General features: G+C 40.2%; 2 protein-coding genes across 3 annotated transcripts; both read left to right on the forward strand.

Annotated features, from left to right (window-relative positions):
* The first annotated feature begins 3,602 nt into the window (after nt 1-3,602).
* Nucleotides 3,603-13,512, forward strand: LOC106585496 (malectin). 2 transcript variants are annotated; one of them, XM_014171768.3, is made up of 6 exons: nt 3,603-3,881; nt 4,181-4,409; nt 5,388-5,566; nt 5,793-5,969; nt 7,537-7,594; nt 7,932-13,512. In XM_014171768.3, exons 2-6 carry the CDS (start codon nt 4,202-4,204, stop codon nt 8,177-8,179), a joined length of 870 nt encoding a protein of 289 aa, XP_014027243.2. In that variant the 5' UTR covers nt 3,603-3,881; nt 4,181-4,201; the 3' UTR covers nt 8,180-13,512. The 2 variants fall into 2 exon arrangements, with proteins under 2 accessions (XP_014027243.2, XP_014027244.2); XM_014171769.3 differs by having other exon boundaries at nt 3,625-3,830.
* Nucleotides 13,513-14,040: 528 nt separating this feature from the next.
* Nucleotides 14,041-17,274, forward strand: unc119b (unc-119 lipid binding chaperone B). Its single transcript, XM_014171767.3, has 5 exons — nt 14,041-14,376; nt 14,572-14,685; nt 15,285-15,393; nt 15,920-16,092; nt 16,416-17,274. The coding sequence occupies exons 1-5, from the start codon at nt 14,139-14,141 to the stop codon at nt 16,526-16,528; spliced, it is 747 nt and encodes a 248-aa protein (XP_014027242.2). The 5' UTR covers nt 14,041-14,138; the 3' UTR covers nt 16,529-17,274.
* The last annotated feature ends 804 nt before the right edge of the window (nt 17,275-18,078 follow it).

Consider the following 18,078-nt stretch of genomic DNA (forward strand, 5'->3'; position numbering starts at 1 on the left):
CTAAACCAGTGGTCACCAATTGGTCGATCGCGATCGACTGGTTGATCGCCTGGTCATCACCAAACATTTCTGTAGCAAAGTGTGTTTTCGCTGTTGACGGTAGGTGCACATGATTCAGAAGCCCTGCGCACCCATTTTGAACCATTTTATTTGTCTGAAAAGACAAACTCCGCCTACCCGGCAGACCAGGGAGATATGTGGCTAAATCGAGTGGCCAATCGGATAGCTCACATCACCGTGCCTACAAGCTTCCAAGACAGGAGGACCCCGGCGACAGAAAAGTTTGATACTAGCCAACGTGAGAATTCATAACTTTTAAAACCATGTTCAGATAAATACTTTTAAAGAATACAGCAAAGACCTGCTGTTTATATGAGTGAGTTAATGACAACGTTTTTATTCAGCAGTCTTTATTCAACACTATTACAAAACAAAAATGCGCTTCTCTATACTTCCACTCACGCTGCAGCTACAATGAATGAGTTGGCAAGTTCTTCGATAGCCGCATTTTTTTATTTAATCAAATGTAATTTGTCACATTCGCGGAATACAACAGGTGTAGTAGACCTTATCGTGAAACGTTTACTTACAACCACATAACCAACAATGCAGTGTTAAGAAAAATAAGAGTTAAGAAAACATTTACTACATAAGTTTTAAAAAGTAACACAATAAAATAACAGTAACGAGGCTATACACAGGGGTACCGGTGTTGTGCCGAAAAGCTCACCCCTGCCAGAACCCCCCCTCCCCTCCAGAACCCCCCCCCCCCCCCCTCCCCTCCAGAACCCCCCCTCCCCTCCAGAATCCCCCCTTCGCGTGAACAACGCGCACGCACTCAATTCTTCATTGCTCCGACTTGCTTGCTAGTTGGGATTTCTGATCACGTTAGGCTGCGTTTCATGTTATTTTTTTATGTCGGTTTGATCGCGGGTAGGCACTAGTAATGTCTGCAGTTTTCGGGTTGGCTATTTGTTTCAAGTGTATTAGTCTATAAATAAATATCTTTGACAAAATTCGTCATCTCTCCCATGTCTTATTCGACTAGTAGTTGTTCTGAAATGTTTATTGCTTGCCTATATTTTACTCCCTCCTCTATGTTTAATGTAACACACCTACATTACTTATTAATTTCGGTTGCTTATCCTGACGTGAAGTTTGTTCTATAGAAAGTATTTGACTCTGATGTGTGCCACAGAAAGTGTTTGACTCTAGCCACAAAATTAAGGAAATTAGAGGGGGGGGGCTAGAGTCTAGAGTAAAATACTTTCTATAGAACCAACTTCACGTCAGGATAGGCAACCGAAATTAATAATGAATGTGTGTGTGTTATATTAAACATAGAGGAGGGAGAAAAATGTAGGCAAGCAATAAACATTTCAGAACAACTACTAGTCGGCAGGCCATTTTCTTGCCTGCCGAAATTCTCCCCCCCTATCTTGGGACTGCAAGGCCTGGCACACTTCAGAATAATTTTGTTAACTCATGTTGACCACAGAAAGTATTTGACTCTAGCCACAAAATTAAGGAAATTAGAAAGGGGGGGGGGGGGCTAGAGGCTAGAGTCAAACACTTTCTGTGGCACACATCAGAGTCAAATACTTTCTATAGAACCAACTTCACGTCAGGATAGGCAACCGAAATTAATAATGAATGTGTGTGTGTTATATTAAACATAGAGGAGGGAGAAAAATGTCGGCAAGCAATAAACATTTCAGAACAACTACTAGTCGAATAAGACATGGAAGAGATGATGGATTCTGGCAAAGAAATGTATTTATATACTAATACACGTGAAACAAATAGCCAACCCGAAAACTGCAGACATTACTTGGCAGGGGTACCAAGTCAATGTGCGGGTGTAATTTGAGGTAATATGTACATGTATGTAGGGGAAAAGTGACTATGCATAGATAATGAACAGCGAGTAGCAGCAGCGTAAAAACAGAAGGGGGGGGGGGGGGGGTAAATACAAATAGTCTGGATAGCCATTTAATTAACTCTATAGCAGTTTTATGGCTTGGGGGTAGAAGCTGTTAAGGAGCCTTTTGGACCTAGACTTGGCACTCTTCTCGACTGTCTGGACCATGGTAGTTTGTTGGTGATGTGGAACTTGAAGCTCTCGACCTGCTCCACCACAGCCCCGTCGATTTGAATGGGGGTGTGTTCTGCCCTCCTTTCCCTGTACAGCTCCTTTGTCTTGATCACATTGAGGAAGAGGTTGTTGTCGTCTCTGACCTCCCTATAGGCTGTCTCATCGTTGTCGGTGATCAGGCTATTATTAGCAGCTCGTCGTGTCTGTTTTAATATTGAGGAATATTTCACTTTCTCTGGTCATAGCATGAAGTGGTGCATGAGGCAGATGCAATGCGACTCGAGTTTCGCCATCAGGTTGAAGACATTGTCCCCTCTCTCTGGTCAGTCTCACAACTGAGACTAAACTCGAGAATTGATAACAAAATAAATCTCTGACTTCAGTGCGTTCAAGACAACTGGGAACTTGGGGGGAAAAACGAGATCCAATTGGGAAAAATCGTTTTGAACGGACATCCAACTCGAAATTCCAAGACGGAAACTCAGCATATTTCCAGAGCTCCGACTTTCCGACCTGAAGATCACTTGCAAATGCTACACCTGATTTATTTTGTTATCAAAGCTCGAATTTTGAAATTATGGTCTGAGAATAACAATATTGGCAGGACGGTGATAGGACAATAGCCACTATGCTGTGATAATGTTTTAGGGCACATTCCTACAGAACTGTCTTTATTTAGTAATTTTTTTTTTAGCTGTAGATCTCGGCTTGTTTTTTTATTGCGAAAGTGATCTTGACTCAGAAAAGGTAGGTGACCACTGATCTTAACCATCTTTGCCCAGAGAGCCCTCATATGAAATCTAAGCGTCAAATGTTACTACGGCAACGTTATTTGTTCATTCATTCTTTTTGACAAACCCAGGGTGCACTGCAAGCGCGCTGCGTTGGACTCTCCTGATTGGCCAAGATTTCAGACATCAGTTGCGTTCCAGGTCGTCCATATTGTAGTAGCGCTGCGCCGATTATCAGATCACAAAATGCCTGAGAGGGGGTTTTAACTTCTCGAGAGCCACGTCGTTTCGTATCATATTAATGTTCTTCCTAAGAAGTTAGACACTTCTCCTGACATTGTGAGATCGGATCATCTGCACAGCACAACTACAATAAATACGACCTGGAATAGGGCCATTGCATTACAGTCTTTAAACAATTTTTTTTTAGGAAATTGATATCACTTTCTTCCTTCAAGTTTGCACAAAATACATCGCATACATGTGGACTGCAAATGTCGTTTTTATGAAATTCGTATATACATTATATTCTAAATGTTTTATTTTCGAAGATTAATACAATTAAGAATAACTCCCATTAGGTGTAATTGTGTGTACCTTTCACCTTCTGCATTTTTCCAACTAAACAGCTTTGCATCAAACAGACCCTTAGCACGTTGATATACAGTGGTGGTATGGAATTGTATTTGATTCGTGAATCCGATGCATTTCTATGAATATGCTAAAGAGAGGAGAGAGAGAGAGAGAGAGAGAGATGTGATTGGTTGTCACTTCAGTCATTCACTCCCTCTCTACACTGAACCAGCATGTTCACACCCTCTCTCGCCTCAGCCTTCATGCACCGTGTGTGCATCTGAGGAAATCAACGTCAGTCATACCGGTTTGGCAGAGAAGACTAAACGTTCATTGCTTTCAATGAGAGCTGCAGTGTAGATTGTGGACTATTCGATTTACATCTTGAAGCAAACAGGCATAGAAGCAAGTTGCACCAAAGATTTTGCAACGTAAGAACCTCATATTCCGCTAGAGCTTCTGGGAGCGTTGATGACCGAGCAGTAAGTCAGCTAGCAAGTCACATAGATAGCTTTTAGCTAACAGATAAGACCACTCAGTTATAGTGAAGGCCAACGAGGCTGTTCGTTTACCTGAGAGTATTTGAGATTTAGCCATGTTTAGTGTTTGCGAACATTTGCCAGCTGCAACCATTCATCAGTCATACTTGGCTAATGTTAGCCAGATAGCTAGCTACCTAAATATATTTGACTACCTTATCTGGGAAGGGGGTGGAAGGGTTTTGTGCTGTCATGTATGCTAGTTGGCTGGCTAGCTACAATTGATGCCTTCTCTCACACAGCTTCCTTGTACCAAGTTGTGTATGGCAATGCGGCGGGTAACGGTGCCATTGGTCGCCGGGCTGGTCGTGGTGGTGGTGGTGTTGTCGCTGCTGGCTGAACACTGTTGGGCGGATGGTGGGGGCCTTGCTGAACGAGTTATTTGGGCAGTGAACGCTGGCGGGGAAGCTCACACAGACATGCATGGCATTCATTTCAAGAAGGATCCATTGGAAGGAAAGCTTGGGAAAGGTGAGTATGTAGGCATGGCTGGGTCATCAAAATGGCTATATTAGATTACTATTTCCTGTTAATAATAGCAAATGTGACTGCTAAATTGAATTGAACGCTATAGCCAGTTAGTCTGTGTGAAATTAGCTACAATTGTAGCCATTTGGCTAAAAGCAAGTGAAATATTTGCTTCTGCCAGAGGGTGATCATATGGTTGTAGAGATGTGTATTTCCCATTAATTGAACCTATTTAACCCAATGAATAGTCAGTATTAGTAGTGCTGTCATTTGTTGAGCTTCTTCGAAAATGAACCATCTCATGGAAGAATAGTAAACTCAACTGTGATGTTTGTTTATTTTATTTGTATGTGACCTTTAACTAGGCAAGTGATAATGACTGATATTCAGAAATGTATTTCTTTAAAATCAATTGCATACTAATAACATGAGCAGTTAAAGGGAAAGTATATTGAGGTAAAGGATATATTGATGACATTTCTTGTTTGATGTATTATAGCCACTATGCATAGTTCCACTGCATGTTCATAGATTTTTTTGAAACACACTTCATTCTGCGACATTTCATATTGTTTCTGACATCCATCCCAGTTAAACTAAAGACCAAATGGGTCTGTCTACAAATAGAAACCAGACAGTTAAGGAAACATTGACACTTGACACAGGTATATCGCCTCTCACTTGCCAGAACAGATAAGTCATGAATATTTTAACATGCCAAGCTATGGTTAGCCAGCAAGTTTGCATCTCACATTTTTTAAAAGGACCTTATCAGCCATAAAATGCATGTGCCATTTTCCTGGTTTTCACCGTTTGTGTGCAAGTACAGTAAATAAATGTATGCAGCCATCACTATACTGTTCCAATACCTGGGTAAGCAAATGGGCTTGCATTATGTAAGGAGTGTGTTGGGTGCATATGTGACAGAATTGCTTATAAATCAAAAGCATAGTGAACAATCTACTCTGTATTTCCCTCTAGCTTCAGATTATGGAGTGCGTCTGCCCATATTGCGCTCTAGTCCCGAGGACCAGATTCTCTACCAGACAGAACGCTACAATGAGGATACTTTTGGCTATGAGGTGCCGATTCGTGAGGAAGGAGACTATATACTTGTCTTGAAGTATGCAGAGGTCTACTTTGCTCAGTCTCAGCAGAAGGTACGACTCAGCTTTCCAATCAAATCATCAAAATATGTTTTCAGTTTAGATCTCAAAGTTATCACTGCTGTAAACAGTAAGTCATAGTAATGTTATTCTAATTTCGCAGCAAATAATGTTGTTCAACTTAGATATTGATAGTCTCCAAAAAAAGACAGTTTCCAACAGATGTTTTATTGCAAGGTAATTTATTAGTAATATTTAAATACCTTTTGACATTCTACAGGTGTTTGATGTGCGTCTTAATGACCATGTGGTGGTGAAAGATCTGGATATCTTTGAGCGGGTGGGTCACAGTACAGCTCATGACGAGATTGTGCCCTTCTCCATACGCCGCGGTAAACTGAGTGTCCAGGGGGAGGTGTCCACCTTCAACGGCAAGCTCACTGTGGAGTTTGTCAAGGTGAGTTGACACGACCGAAGTGTGTCACTGCTCAATGTTTTCTCCTCTCCTCCTGACCCATTAAAAAAATATATTTTTCAGATGTGTCCTCAAATTAAAGTCAAGCACTAAATTGATGATTACCTGCACACAACTCTGAATGTACAGTCGTGGCCAAAAGTTTTGTGAATGACACAAATATGAATTTTCACAAAGTCTGCTGCCTCAGTTTGTAGGATGGCAATTTGCATGTACTCCAGAATGTTATGAAGAGTGATCAGATGAATTACAATGTCCCTCTTTGCCATGCAAATGAACTGAATCCCCAAAAAACATTTCCTCTTCATTTCAGCCCTGCCTCAAAAGGACCAGTTGACATCATGTCAGTGATTCTCTCGTTAACACAGGTGTGAGTGTTGACGAGGACAAGGCTGGAGATCACTGTGTCATGCTGATTGAGTTCGAATAACAGACTAGAAGCTTCAAAAAGGAGGGTGGTGCTTAGAATCATTGTTCTTCCTCTGTCAATCATGGTTATCTGCAAGGAAACGCGTGCCGTCATTGCTTTGCACAAAAAGGGCTTCACAGGCAAGGATATTGCTGCCAGTAAGATTGCACCTAAATCAACCATTTATCAGATCATCAAGAAGTTCAAGGAGAGCGGTTCAATTGTTGTAAAGAAGGCTTCAGGGCGCCCAAGAAAGTCCAGCAAGCGCCAGGACCGTCTCCTAAAGATGATTCAGCTGCGGGATCGGGGCAGCACCAGTACAGAGCTTGTTCAGGAATGGCAGCAGGCAGGTGTGAGTGCATTTGCACGCACAGTGAGGTGAAGACTTTTGTAGGATGGCCTGGTGTCACTCACAATTTTGCCTAAGGACACAGCCATGAATAAAGAATGGTACCAACACATCCTCCGAGAGCAACTTCTCCCAACCATCCAGGGACAGTTTGGTGACAAACACTGCCTTTTCCAGCATGATGGAGCACCTTGCCATAAGGCAAAAGTGATAACTAAGTGGCTCGGGGAACAAAACATCAATATTTTGGGTCCATGGTCAGGAAACTCCCCAGACCTTAATCCCATTGAGAACTTGTAGTCAATCCTCAAGAGGCAGGTGGACAAACAAAAACCCACAAATTCTGACAAACTCCAAGCATTGATTATGCAAGAAAGGGCTGCCATCAGTCAGGATGTGGCCCAGAAGTTAATTGACAGCATGCCAGGGCGGATTGCAGAGGTCTTGAAAAAGAAGAGTCAACACTGAAAATATTGACTCTTTGCATCAACTTTATGTAATTGTCAATAAAAGCCTTTGACACTTATGAAATGCTTAGAATTATAGTTCAGTATTCCATAGTAACCATCTGACAAAAATATCTAAAGACACTGAAGCAGCAAACTTTGTGGAAATTAATATTTGTCATTCTCAAAACTTTTGGCCATGACTGTTTGTTTATGCCTTTTCTGTGTCACTAATCTTTTTTTTTTTGTGTGCAAATAATGGTAGGACAGTGTTTCTCTGCATGTTCATTTGACACATGGCTTTATCTCTGCTGTGCGCTGATAACCTGCCCTTTGTTTTCTTAGGGTTATTACGACAACCCCAAGGTCTGTGCTCTGTATGTGATGAAGGGAACATTAGATGGTGAGCCTCATCAGTCTATTAACAGGAGAATATTCAGCAGTGCCAGTGAAAAATTGTATTTTCTAAAATGTTGTCTAAATAATTCTGAAATTATTTAAATTGTAATAGAATGTTGTATTACAAAATTATTGCTCTCTTTTTTTTTTAAATCTGACATTCCTTTTCAATAACATTATTCATTTGGCTGCTCAAACAATTAATTGTATGTACAATCCAGTCTAAAGACATCGCACCCTCTCCTCAATGTCTTACCTCTAAGTTCTGCATGAAATTAATTTCACTCAACCCTATCTTTAAACCCATGATCTCTCCCATCTCTATATTTTCTGCATCTCAGATGTACCAAAACTTCAGCCTCACCCAGGACTGGAGAAACGTGAAGAACTTGAGGAGGAGGAGGAAGAGGAGTCTGAGGCAGGAGAGGAGGGTGGTAAGAAGAGTACCTCGACAGCTCCTAAGTACAGGGTCCAGTCAGGCCCCAGAACACCAAACCCGTATGCAGCCGACAATAGCAGCCTCATGTTCCCTATCCTGGTGGCATTCGGGGTGTTCATCCCTACACTCTTCTGCCTCTGTCGGCTGTGAGAATGTAAAATGGAGGGGGAAACGGAACATGATGGACAAGAGACTGAAGGGGGGGGACAAGGAAGAGACACAAGGAAAGTCAAGGCAAATAGACAGGAGTGAGCACGAGAGCCAATGGGGATAACAGTGGACAAAAAAGAGACAACAAATTTGGAATTCAGGGCAGGTGACAGAATAAAAGGCCTTCCTCACTGACTTTAAGGTCACAGAGAAAAGGGGATGGAGAGAGTGCGTTTGTGTGTGTTGTACATCTTACACATTTCCACCATGTTGCATATTACTACATCGCAAAGACATGATCTCACATGAGACGGGATTGACCACTTTCAAACCAGGTTTGTCTTGTCTTGCAGGAAGAGGCTGGGACTATACTGAGGGGTGCTGAAATGTGATTGGCTGTCCCTCTTTATAGACTAGTATGGCTTTGGATGAGGTGTGGCTTGAAGTGAATGCAGATAGGCTGCTATGGTGATCAACAAAAGTCAGGCCCAGTATTTAGTCAGAGATGATACAGGAGGTAATATCCAGAAAATGTATTGATTCTTACAAATTTGGAAATTGACAGATATTTTGTTTTAGAGAATACGTGTTTGGTGGAGATTGGAGGGGCAGTGGAAGACGGTGGCCAATCGGGCTTTTGAATGTTTTTGCTTGCTCTTTTTTTTTTAACTTTATTTTTGTGCTTGATTATCGCCAAACTTGCTAGTGTTGTAAAGCTACAATTTATTTGAGCTTTTGATACAAAGCTGTGCCATAATTTGTTGAGAAACAACATACTAATCATTTCAACAAGTCTGTACTGTTACAGCCTCAGCCTATTCTATAGCGGAGAATTGATGTTTCATGTGCTGTTTGAAAAGAAGGCTGATTGTGTTTTCACATCTAAGGTGGGTTTCACAATTATGTTGCATAATGTGTTTAAAAATGCATGTGTACCTCCATGGGACTATACCATGCTGTGCTGTTTCATATAACAATGCAAGTTTCCGCAAATGTGGTCACAGGTAAGAAGTCCACTTGTGCTGGCATGCATAACTCTGTACTAGCAGGTACCTTTTTGGGACAGCTAGACTATTGAGTTACCAGAAATTGCAGGGTAAGAGTGCAGGGCTTGACATTTTCACTTTTTCAGCCACTTGTTTTCCAGTGCTAGAAATTTAAGGGCGTCCTGTTGTCCCTGGGACGATAAATGTCTACGGTTCAAAACAGACTAAAAAAAGCAATGAGGCTGATACAACAGATCAGACCGTTTAGCTTAATTTACATTTTATGTTTTTTTACATTTTAGTCATTTAGCAAATGCTCTTATCCAGAGCAACTTACAGTACTGAATGCATACATTTCATGCATTTATTTTTTATTTTTTTGTACTGGCCCCCGTGGGAATCAAACCCACAACCCTGGCGTTGCACACACCATGCTGGCGTTGCAAACACCATGCTCTACCAACTGAGCCACAGGGAAGTGTTGATTAAGTATTATTTTTTCATATTATCAGCTCAACAATGCGCACATGGCTATGCTATGTGTGAAGGTTCCAAAATGCAATTAGTGGGAAAACAGTTGCCAAAAGTGCACTGCACGTGTGAGTGGTTTCATGTGACAAAGATAAAAAATATCTGTTAGAAATTAAGAGGGGAGATCTAAAGATGCATCAACTAGCATCAGTTACTTATATGACTAGGATTATGCCTTTCCTGCTCGACAATAAAATTAAAATAATGTGAAAACCAATAGAACATTTGGCATGTTAGGTGTTTATAAAATAATGACTTCAACATTTCTATGGTTGTATTTTGGCTAGGCTACTTTTAAACAAGGTAAGCCATGCTTCATAAAATAACATAAAACATCCAGGTTTTCAACAAGTTTATGGTTAAATAGTTAAAATGCTGACCACCTCTGCTCAGATTCAAGGTGGGTGATGTGTGGTGCGCAACAGGCACTGTGCTTCACTCTCCGGTCTTTTTTAATTTTATTTCTCCTTTATTTAACCAGGTAGGCCAGTTGAGAACAAGTTCTCATTTGCAACTACGACCAGGCCAAGATAAAGCATAGCAATTCAACACATACAACAACACAGAGTTATACATGGAATAAACAAAACATACAGTCAATAATACAGTAGAACAAAATAAAACTAAAAGTCTACATACAGTGAGTGCAAATGAGGTAAGATAAGGGAGTTAAGGCAATAAATAGGCCATGGTGGCGAAGTAATTACAATATATAAATTAAACACTGGAATGTTAGATGTGCAGAAAATGAATGTGCAAGTAGGGATACTGGGGTGCAAAGGAGCAAGATAAATAAATACAGTATGGGGATGAGGTAGGTAGATAGATGGGCTATGTTCAGGTGCAGTGATCTGTCAGTCTCCAGCTTGTGACCATTTAATCTGAACAAACTGCGCCTCAAGCCTTTAAACGTTCATGTTAATTTTCCTTCATTATATTTGTCAAAAATGACTGGTGTTTGCCTATGTTTATGTAATTAGCAGTCTCGTTAAGTTTGGCTACATTTTACGGAGCCTCCCTCTTGTCAGCATCGGTTTGGACATGAGGCTGCAGCCAATATGCATATCACCTAGACTTTGACATGTAGGCTTTTTTTTATTTATGTACATGAAAAATAGATTAGAACGTTATTCCAATGTTGGCCCCTCTGATTTAATTCTGATCTGAGTAATTGTTTGATATTGTGCTAAAAAAAAAACAATTTACTTGTCAATTCAGACAACTCCAAATCTATATTATTCTTCTCTACCTTTATTTATTTTTTTTACAATTTTTTTGAACTTGTCCCGGACAAGAGGACAAGCCTTAATGTTCGAGCCCTGGAGTGTTTTGAGTCCTTTGAGGGTTTACATGGTATTCAATCACATTGTTTCTCTAACTTAGCTTGGTTTGCATCTGGTGAAAGGACACCTCTGAAAGGTTATGTGATTTAGTTAGTTAGTTTGCCAACATTGAGGGACCTGGTAATTAAACAAATTCTCAAACGAGTGGGACAGGTCCCGAATCAGGAACATGTCTGAATTGTCACAGAGATGCATGTAGTGTAGTCCTTTGTCATGGTCACTGCCTTTTCCATTCATGACTGTGCATGCCTTCTTTTGATTCACCTAAGTGTTTTGTGTTGAAGAATTTTGTTCTATAAAACTCCCAGCAATCCTCTGTTCATAACACTGTGATTGATATAATTTAGTTTTTTAACTCACAATGTTGGTGCTGGAGTGATTTTAAGTACTAGGTCAAGATATAACGTAAACATCAGAAGTTATCCCAATACAATGTGTCATTAGAATGAATAACCGGAAGGGCCTAAGCATTTTTTATTTACTATTTATGTAAAGTCCTCATGGAAAGACTGCTGGATTCTTTTAGTATATTGGAATATAAATGTAGGACTTACAAGTGTGTGTGTGTGTGTGTGTCAGCTATCCTAGAAGGTTAGAAAGTGAGGGGAGTTAGAAAGAACTAGTTATGTTACACATCTTTTGCTAAGGCCAACCAAGATTGTCAGTGGTAGCCTAAATTGAAACTGGCTTGGAGTAGAAACCTTAAGAGCAGCCTTCTTAACAATAATTTTATTGCATTAAATTATGATTTTCCCAGAGAAAAGTGTTTCTAAAAGCCAGCTCCCCAAATTAGTTTGAAAAGTGTGCAATCAGTCAAATCAACATGATGTAAAAACAGTGGGCTGGCACCAGTCTTAATTATGATCTATATTTACTGTGCACATGTGAGTATCTATAGATGTGTGTACATGTTTCACTATTGGGAATATTTGTCCTCTTTCCCATCTCCCCATGAGATAATCTTTTTTGTAAGTTGAGGCCTTATTTTTTGTCTGATCCCTTTTGATTTCCTTTCCAAAGCTGTTTAAAAAAAACTTGCCTTAAAGTGGACTGCAGCATTTTGTTATTACTAATCTCTAAGGTGTCCCACGGACATATCCATATGTCCTTCAATACAGTTAGCCTGGAAGTCAGTAGCTGCATGTTTGCATTGTTTTTGTGTGTCTAACTGCCTCTGTATCAGGAACATAGCTCTTTCCATGAGGGACAAATCTTTTACCAAGCCTATTACTTGCCTCTCCACACTTGTCATTGGTTTTATACTTGCTGAATACTTGACAAATAGATGATCCTGGTGGTTTAAATTCTCTCTCACTCTTGTGGTTTCCCTCTCCATGTTCCATGCTGCTGGGAAAAAAACAGCAAGGGAGAGGTTACAATACTTGGTCAGCTGATAGTTGTTTGGCTTGTTTTGTATAAAAAATACATTTAAAAAACGAAACAGTCCGTATCTAATAAGAGAGAAGCACCTTTGTTACTCATTTGAAAAAAAGATTATTTAATTCAGTACCAAAGTTATAATCTTTTGTTGGCTAATTGAAATCGCTTCACAGTTGCGGGTGTATATACTGTAAGGTACAAAATCACATTTATTGTAGTGTGGCAGCGGTTATTTTCTAATCTAAATATTGTTATTATTGAGGTGTTTTTATTGGTTAATTTTAAAGAAGACTGGCATTTCTGCTGGGGATAACTTACAACGGTGGCACTGTAGAAAAGAAGAGGTCTTGACTGACTGTCAGGAAGAGAGGAGATTGGTGAAGCATGGCATTTTTTACATGTATTTGTATAGTTTAAGAAAGAGGTTTAATCTGAAATATTTGCTTAATGACTAAAGGATTTGTAGCTTTTTATTTTTTTCTCAGGACCTGTTTTGTGTTTAGTGGTGTGACTACTTGGTTTATTTTCAAAGCATTTGTCTGTCATTTGTTGTGTGTACATTTTATTTTAATTGAATCCCTGTTGCCTTGAATTTGAATACAGTTGTGCATTATCATTGTCAGCTTTGAGGTTCCTTTTTTTTTTTGGTGTGCTTTTGATTTCTTCATTGGATGTTTCATTTTTTTCTTCTTTTTTCCCACCAAAGTCCTAGTGTGCAAAAATCCTAACCTTACTTGAGCTCACCTAAGATAAGAACCAAATACTTGCTACACCACTCTCTCCCATTAGCCCTACTGAGGTGCAGATGGAGCAACCATACACTCTTGTGCAGTCCACACACAGTCTTAAGAATCACAGAATGAGAGTATGAATTAATTAGTGTGAACGTGAGAGAAAGCGATCAATGTCAATAAGGAATTCTACTCTACTTATTGATTTCTCCCACCCCGTGAGGGCTTCATGCAGCAGGTGGACTGATGGAGTCCTTTGAGATGCCCCCTCCATACTCCGTTGTGGCTCTACCAATAACATCTAAGTGGGAACTGCTGATAAATGCTGTCTCTTTTTTTAATAAATGTGCTATTTTATCTAACTGGTGTTCTGGCAAATGTTTTCCATATGATTCATCTCATGTTTTACTATCCTTGGGGTTATTGTAGTACCCCTCATGTAACTGAACTGTTCAACATGCTGTATATCGCTGAGATACTGTCGTCATAAGTAATAGAGAAACCCTAGAAGTAGAATGAGATTGTTTATATTGGGGAGACAGTAATGCAGATGAGAGATGTAAGAAGAGACGTTATATTTTATATAAATGTAGTGTATGGGCAAATTACATAAGTATGCTCAAATTGCTCAATATACTAATGAAGTTGGACCATACACAGCTGCGCGTTCAGCAGGACACAACGTTTTGGAACGTTAAGATAGAAATATAAGGAATCATGTTGGCTCGATTAGTGGCATTTCTATCTGCAACGTTTGGCAACTGAACGTGACCGCTGGTGTTCTCTAATTGGAATTCAATTTACTCGCTACGTTTCTAAACAGTCCGCCCTACTGGTAACTATGGTAACCACCTAGCGTTTTAAGCCAATTACAATCGACTATTCTCAGCATATGTTCTCCGTAGAGACGCTTCGCCATCTTGAATTTTGTAAAAGTTGCAGACAGCCATCGACACAGTCGCCTTAATAAACACAAAACAACCAAGATATGAGTGGCTCTAACTCTCGAAACAAGACTGCAGCCACAGTCAAAGGACCGGACACCGATATCGGCCCAACTGCAAATTCCAGGGAGCGAAAGTCCGGTGGAGGTGTACTGAAGAGACTCAAATCGCGACGAAATCAAACCGATAAACAGCGGCCTGTTATTACAGAAGAAGAGCTAAGGGCGCTAGGAAGACACATCACACCGGACGAAGTCCTTGGTCTGCGTGCTGTTACACGGGGTATGTATGCCTTAGTTGATTGGAGTTGATGGGATTTGGATAAGATTCAAGTTAATGTATTCTAGCTAACGTTCCCTTTGTTAGTTAACTAGCAAGCTAAATTTGCACCAATGGTTTGAGGTAACCAAACAAAGAATCCTTCAACACACCAGATTCCCTGTCTGTATGTGCTTCTAACTACGAATTTCCTTCCAGATTATCTATGTAATCCTGAGGACAATGTCTACAATATTGACTTCACACGTTTCAAGATTAGAGATCTGGAGACTGGGACAGTGCTCTTTGAGATTGCTAAACCTCACAACTGTGGTAAACTCAAATGTCTTGCCCAGCATCAAGTTTCAACTTTTCCACCACACTTTGGCACACCATAAATAGCTTGGATAGGCCACATCTTAAAGGTAAACTCAGCAATATGACATCATTATACACATTGGAGCGTATTCCTACTTATAGAAATCAAGTCCAGGTCACTGTCAGCTTGAACAGGGCACCAGGCTCAATCTGTAAAACAGCCTAGTTGGAAAAACCACTGCTGACGGTGCACTCATGTTGTTAGGTTGGGGTGCAAAACTAATGCTCAAATCTGCCACTATATTTTCTCTTTCCAATGAGGACTTGCCTCATTAGAAGGCATAAATGAGAAACCCCATAGTCTTGGCAGATTTTAGCATTAGTTTAGTAAGCAGGAAGTTGCCCCGCTGTGTGTGATGTAGTATCGCTAAGTCTACTTAATGAATTGGTCTATTATTTCAAGAAAGGCCTAACACACGCCAAGTTATTCCCTCTATGATAATTGATGTAGTCCTTACACAAATGTTGTAGATACAATTTTAGGTTGAAATCAGAGATGACATGTTGACACTTATTTGGATGTCAATCACAGTTGAATTCATGTTCTCTGTCAGACCCTGAAGATGAGGAAGAAGAGAATGGAGACGTAGACACCAGTGCTGGACGCTTTGTGCGGTATCAGTTTACGCCGGCCTTCCTCAGACTGCGGACTGTTGGTGCAACGTAAATCAGTGGATTAAACAGGAAACACCACATGCATTATCATTATTAGAAATCATATAACTCGTAGTTTAAAAACCACATACTGTGGTTATACTTAAATGTTCCATAATATGTGCTTTCCAATATGGCAGGATTACCTCAAGCTCTAGTATGCTGTTAGCACCCTCAAATTCTGTTCAGGTCCATTGCTTATAACTCAGCAGTTACTTATGCAGATGAATCATGATCTCAGTTTCATGCTCAATTTTGTTTGCTGGTGTGGCTTTGCAGCTCTGGCAACCAATCCAACTGTGGTGACAGAGGATTTAGCAGAGCCCTGACACCACACTTAATGCTTTTCTCCTAAAGTTGTATCACATGGCTGGCAACAATACAATTGAAATAATCATCCTTCTTTTTGACTTTTAGAAATATAGATGGTTAATGAATAAAGCTTCAATTCTAGTAGCTTAAGCCATTTCATGCAGTTATGTTCAGCATGTCCCTACTAGTATCTCAAGTGCCTCTCTTTCTTCCCCGCTTTCAGTGTCGAGTTCACCGTGGGGGATCGGCCTGTTAACAGCTTTCGCATGATAGAGAGGCATTATTTCCAGGATAAAGTTCTCAAGAACTTTGACTTTGACTTTGGATTCTGCATCCCAAACAGCTGCAACACTTGCGAACATATCTATGAGTTTCCCCAGCTCCCTGAGGACCTCAGTAAGTCTACTAGTAGTAGGAGTGCACCAACAATGCCCCCTCTCACTTTGTCTATCATCTTTGTTTTAGCCTGTGTCCTACAAGCTAAAGTTCAGACTGGCCACAACATAGCTAGCCAAGTCTGTATACTAAACACATCCATACAGAGCCAGTCAGGCCACTCAAATTGTAAGATAAGTAATGTGGAACTAGACAGTCACATGGATCCCCTTCAGGAGTAATTTACTGTAAGCCAGGCTAATGTGCATTCTGCTGTTCCTTATGAAGTTATTTCCAAACTGAAATCCCTTGTTTGTTTGTTTTTCCCTCTCTTTCTTTTGAAGTTTGCCTAATGGTGGAGCACCCATATGAGACCAGGTCAGACAGCTTCTACTTTGTGGACAACAAACTGATCATGCACAATAAGGCAGACTACGCCTACGATGGGGGCGAGTAGTGCCTGAATATTAGCCTCTTGTGTGCAATGCAACACAGCGGTCACATTGCCCCAGAACACAACCACAATATAGCCCTTTTGGGAACAGGAGTATACATCTTCCACTTCAGACATTCCAACAAACTTTACCAGCCCCAGGTTTGGGAAAACAGGACCAGATCTGCCTTCAAAACAAGTTGCTCATTTATTTGATACCTCGTACCCTTCTGTTGCTGGGACTCATAGGAAACTCTTGTCAATCACTCTTTTGTAATGTTGAACATGTTTTTCTTTTAATCTTTTCGAATGTTTTCATGTTTAAATGGTTACTTTTAATACGTATTATTTTAATCTGCCTTGAGTTAGTTAGTTCAGTATTTGTTGCAATATCCTTGTTTTCTGTTGGAATACATTGAGGCATGTCTTGTGGGTTTGTGTAACTCTTATCAGCCTAATGATCTAATACACTCGTTCAAATTGAATAATATTAGTTTCAATTTCTCAAGTTGTCAATTTTTTCAGGGTTGCCATCTCCCTGGTGAAAGGCCACTCTGTTACCAAACGGCTCTACAGAGGGAATCTTAAACTTTACAAGATCAAAGTGAATGTTGAATACTGGATATTTTTAGCCCGTAAGATGGACACTGGTTGAAGTTGAGCATGTTTTGTGTTATTTTGTCCATACAACAATAGTTGACAGATGGCAAGCCAATTACAACTGTTTGATACCACCTAATTTGATTGAACAAGTAAATACATTTTCGCTACTCATTGTGCTCTAGTAACAATCATTATCCTTTGCTGTGTCTTCCCTCCTCAGTCTCAAAGCTGAATATTTAGCCCACTAACAAATGCTCCATGACTTAGAAATCTTGCCTTGATAGAAGCTGTATTATTCATATTGGGTGTCCCATGTCACCTCTAGCAGTATATTCAACCAATAACCCCTGTTGACTATGAGACATTTTTGTATTAACTGCCATTGGTAGTAAGTCACAGACAGCACCCCTGGCCTTTAAGTTGTTAGCATTTGTGACAGTGCTGTAAATTTACTTGTAGTGTGTTTGTGCCTGCTGGAGCCTCCCAACACTAAATTAAACCTCCCCATGGGCCTTTGTATTCAGACTGTTAAACTCAAGGTTTTGTGTGTGTGAGAGAAATCCCTGTCAAGTCCAGCTGTCGATCAGCTGTGCTCCGCTACACATCTCTCCAACAACACTCATCAACAGTTGTCAAAAGCAGGCTAGAAGAGATTTTGTGAAGTAAATCTTTTTCAACTATGAAATGATAACTACAGGTCAATGCTCAGTGGAAGGTATGATGTGATGTTCATCTCTTTATAGACTTGTGATATGTGTATAATTTTTTTTTTTACAGTTACTGACGGAAAATTGTGATGGCATCTACCACTTTAAATTCTGTATTTCTAATAGCGCCCTCAAATTGTTAAGATGGCGCCGAAGAGAATAGCTGACGTTCTACATGCCCGTAACCAATTGTGCTGTTTTTTTGGCGTTTAACTTCAGTAAAAAATTATTTTGTACATAATGTTGCTGCTACTGTCTCTTATG

This window comes from Salmo salar, chromosome 24, assembly GCF_965601325.2.
Source record: "Salmo salar chromosome 24, fSalSal1, whole genome shotgun sequence".
NCBI classification, from domain to species: domain Eukaryota; kingdom Metazoa; phylum Chordata; class Actinopteri; order Salmoniformes; family Salmonidae; genus Salmo; species Salmo salar.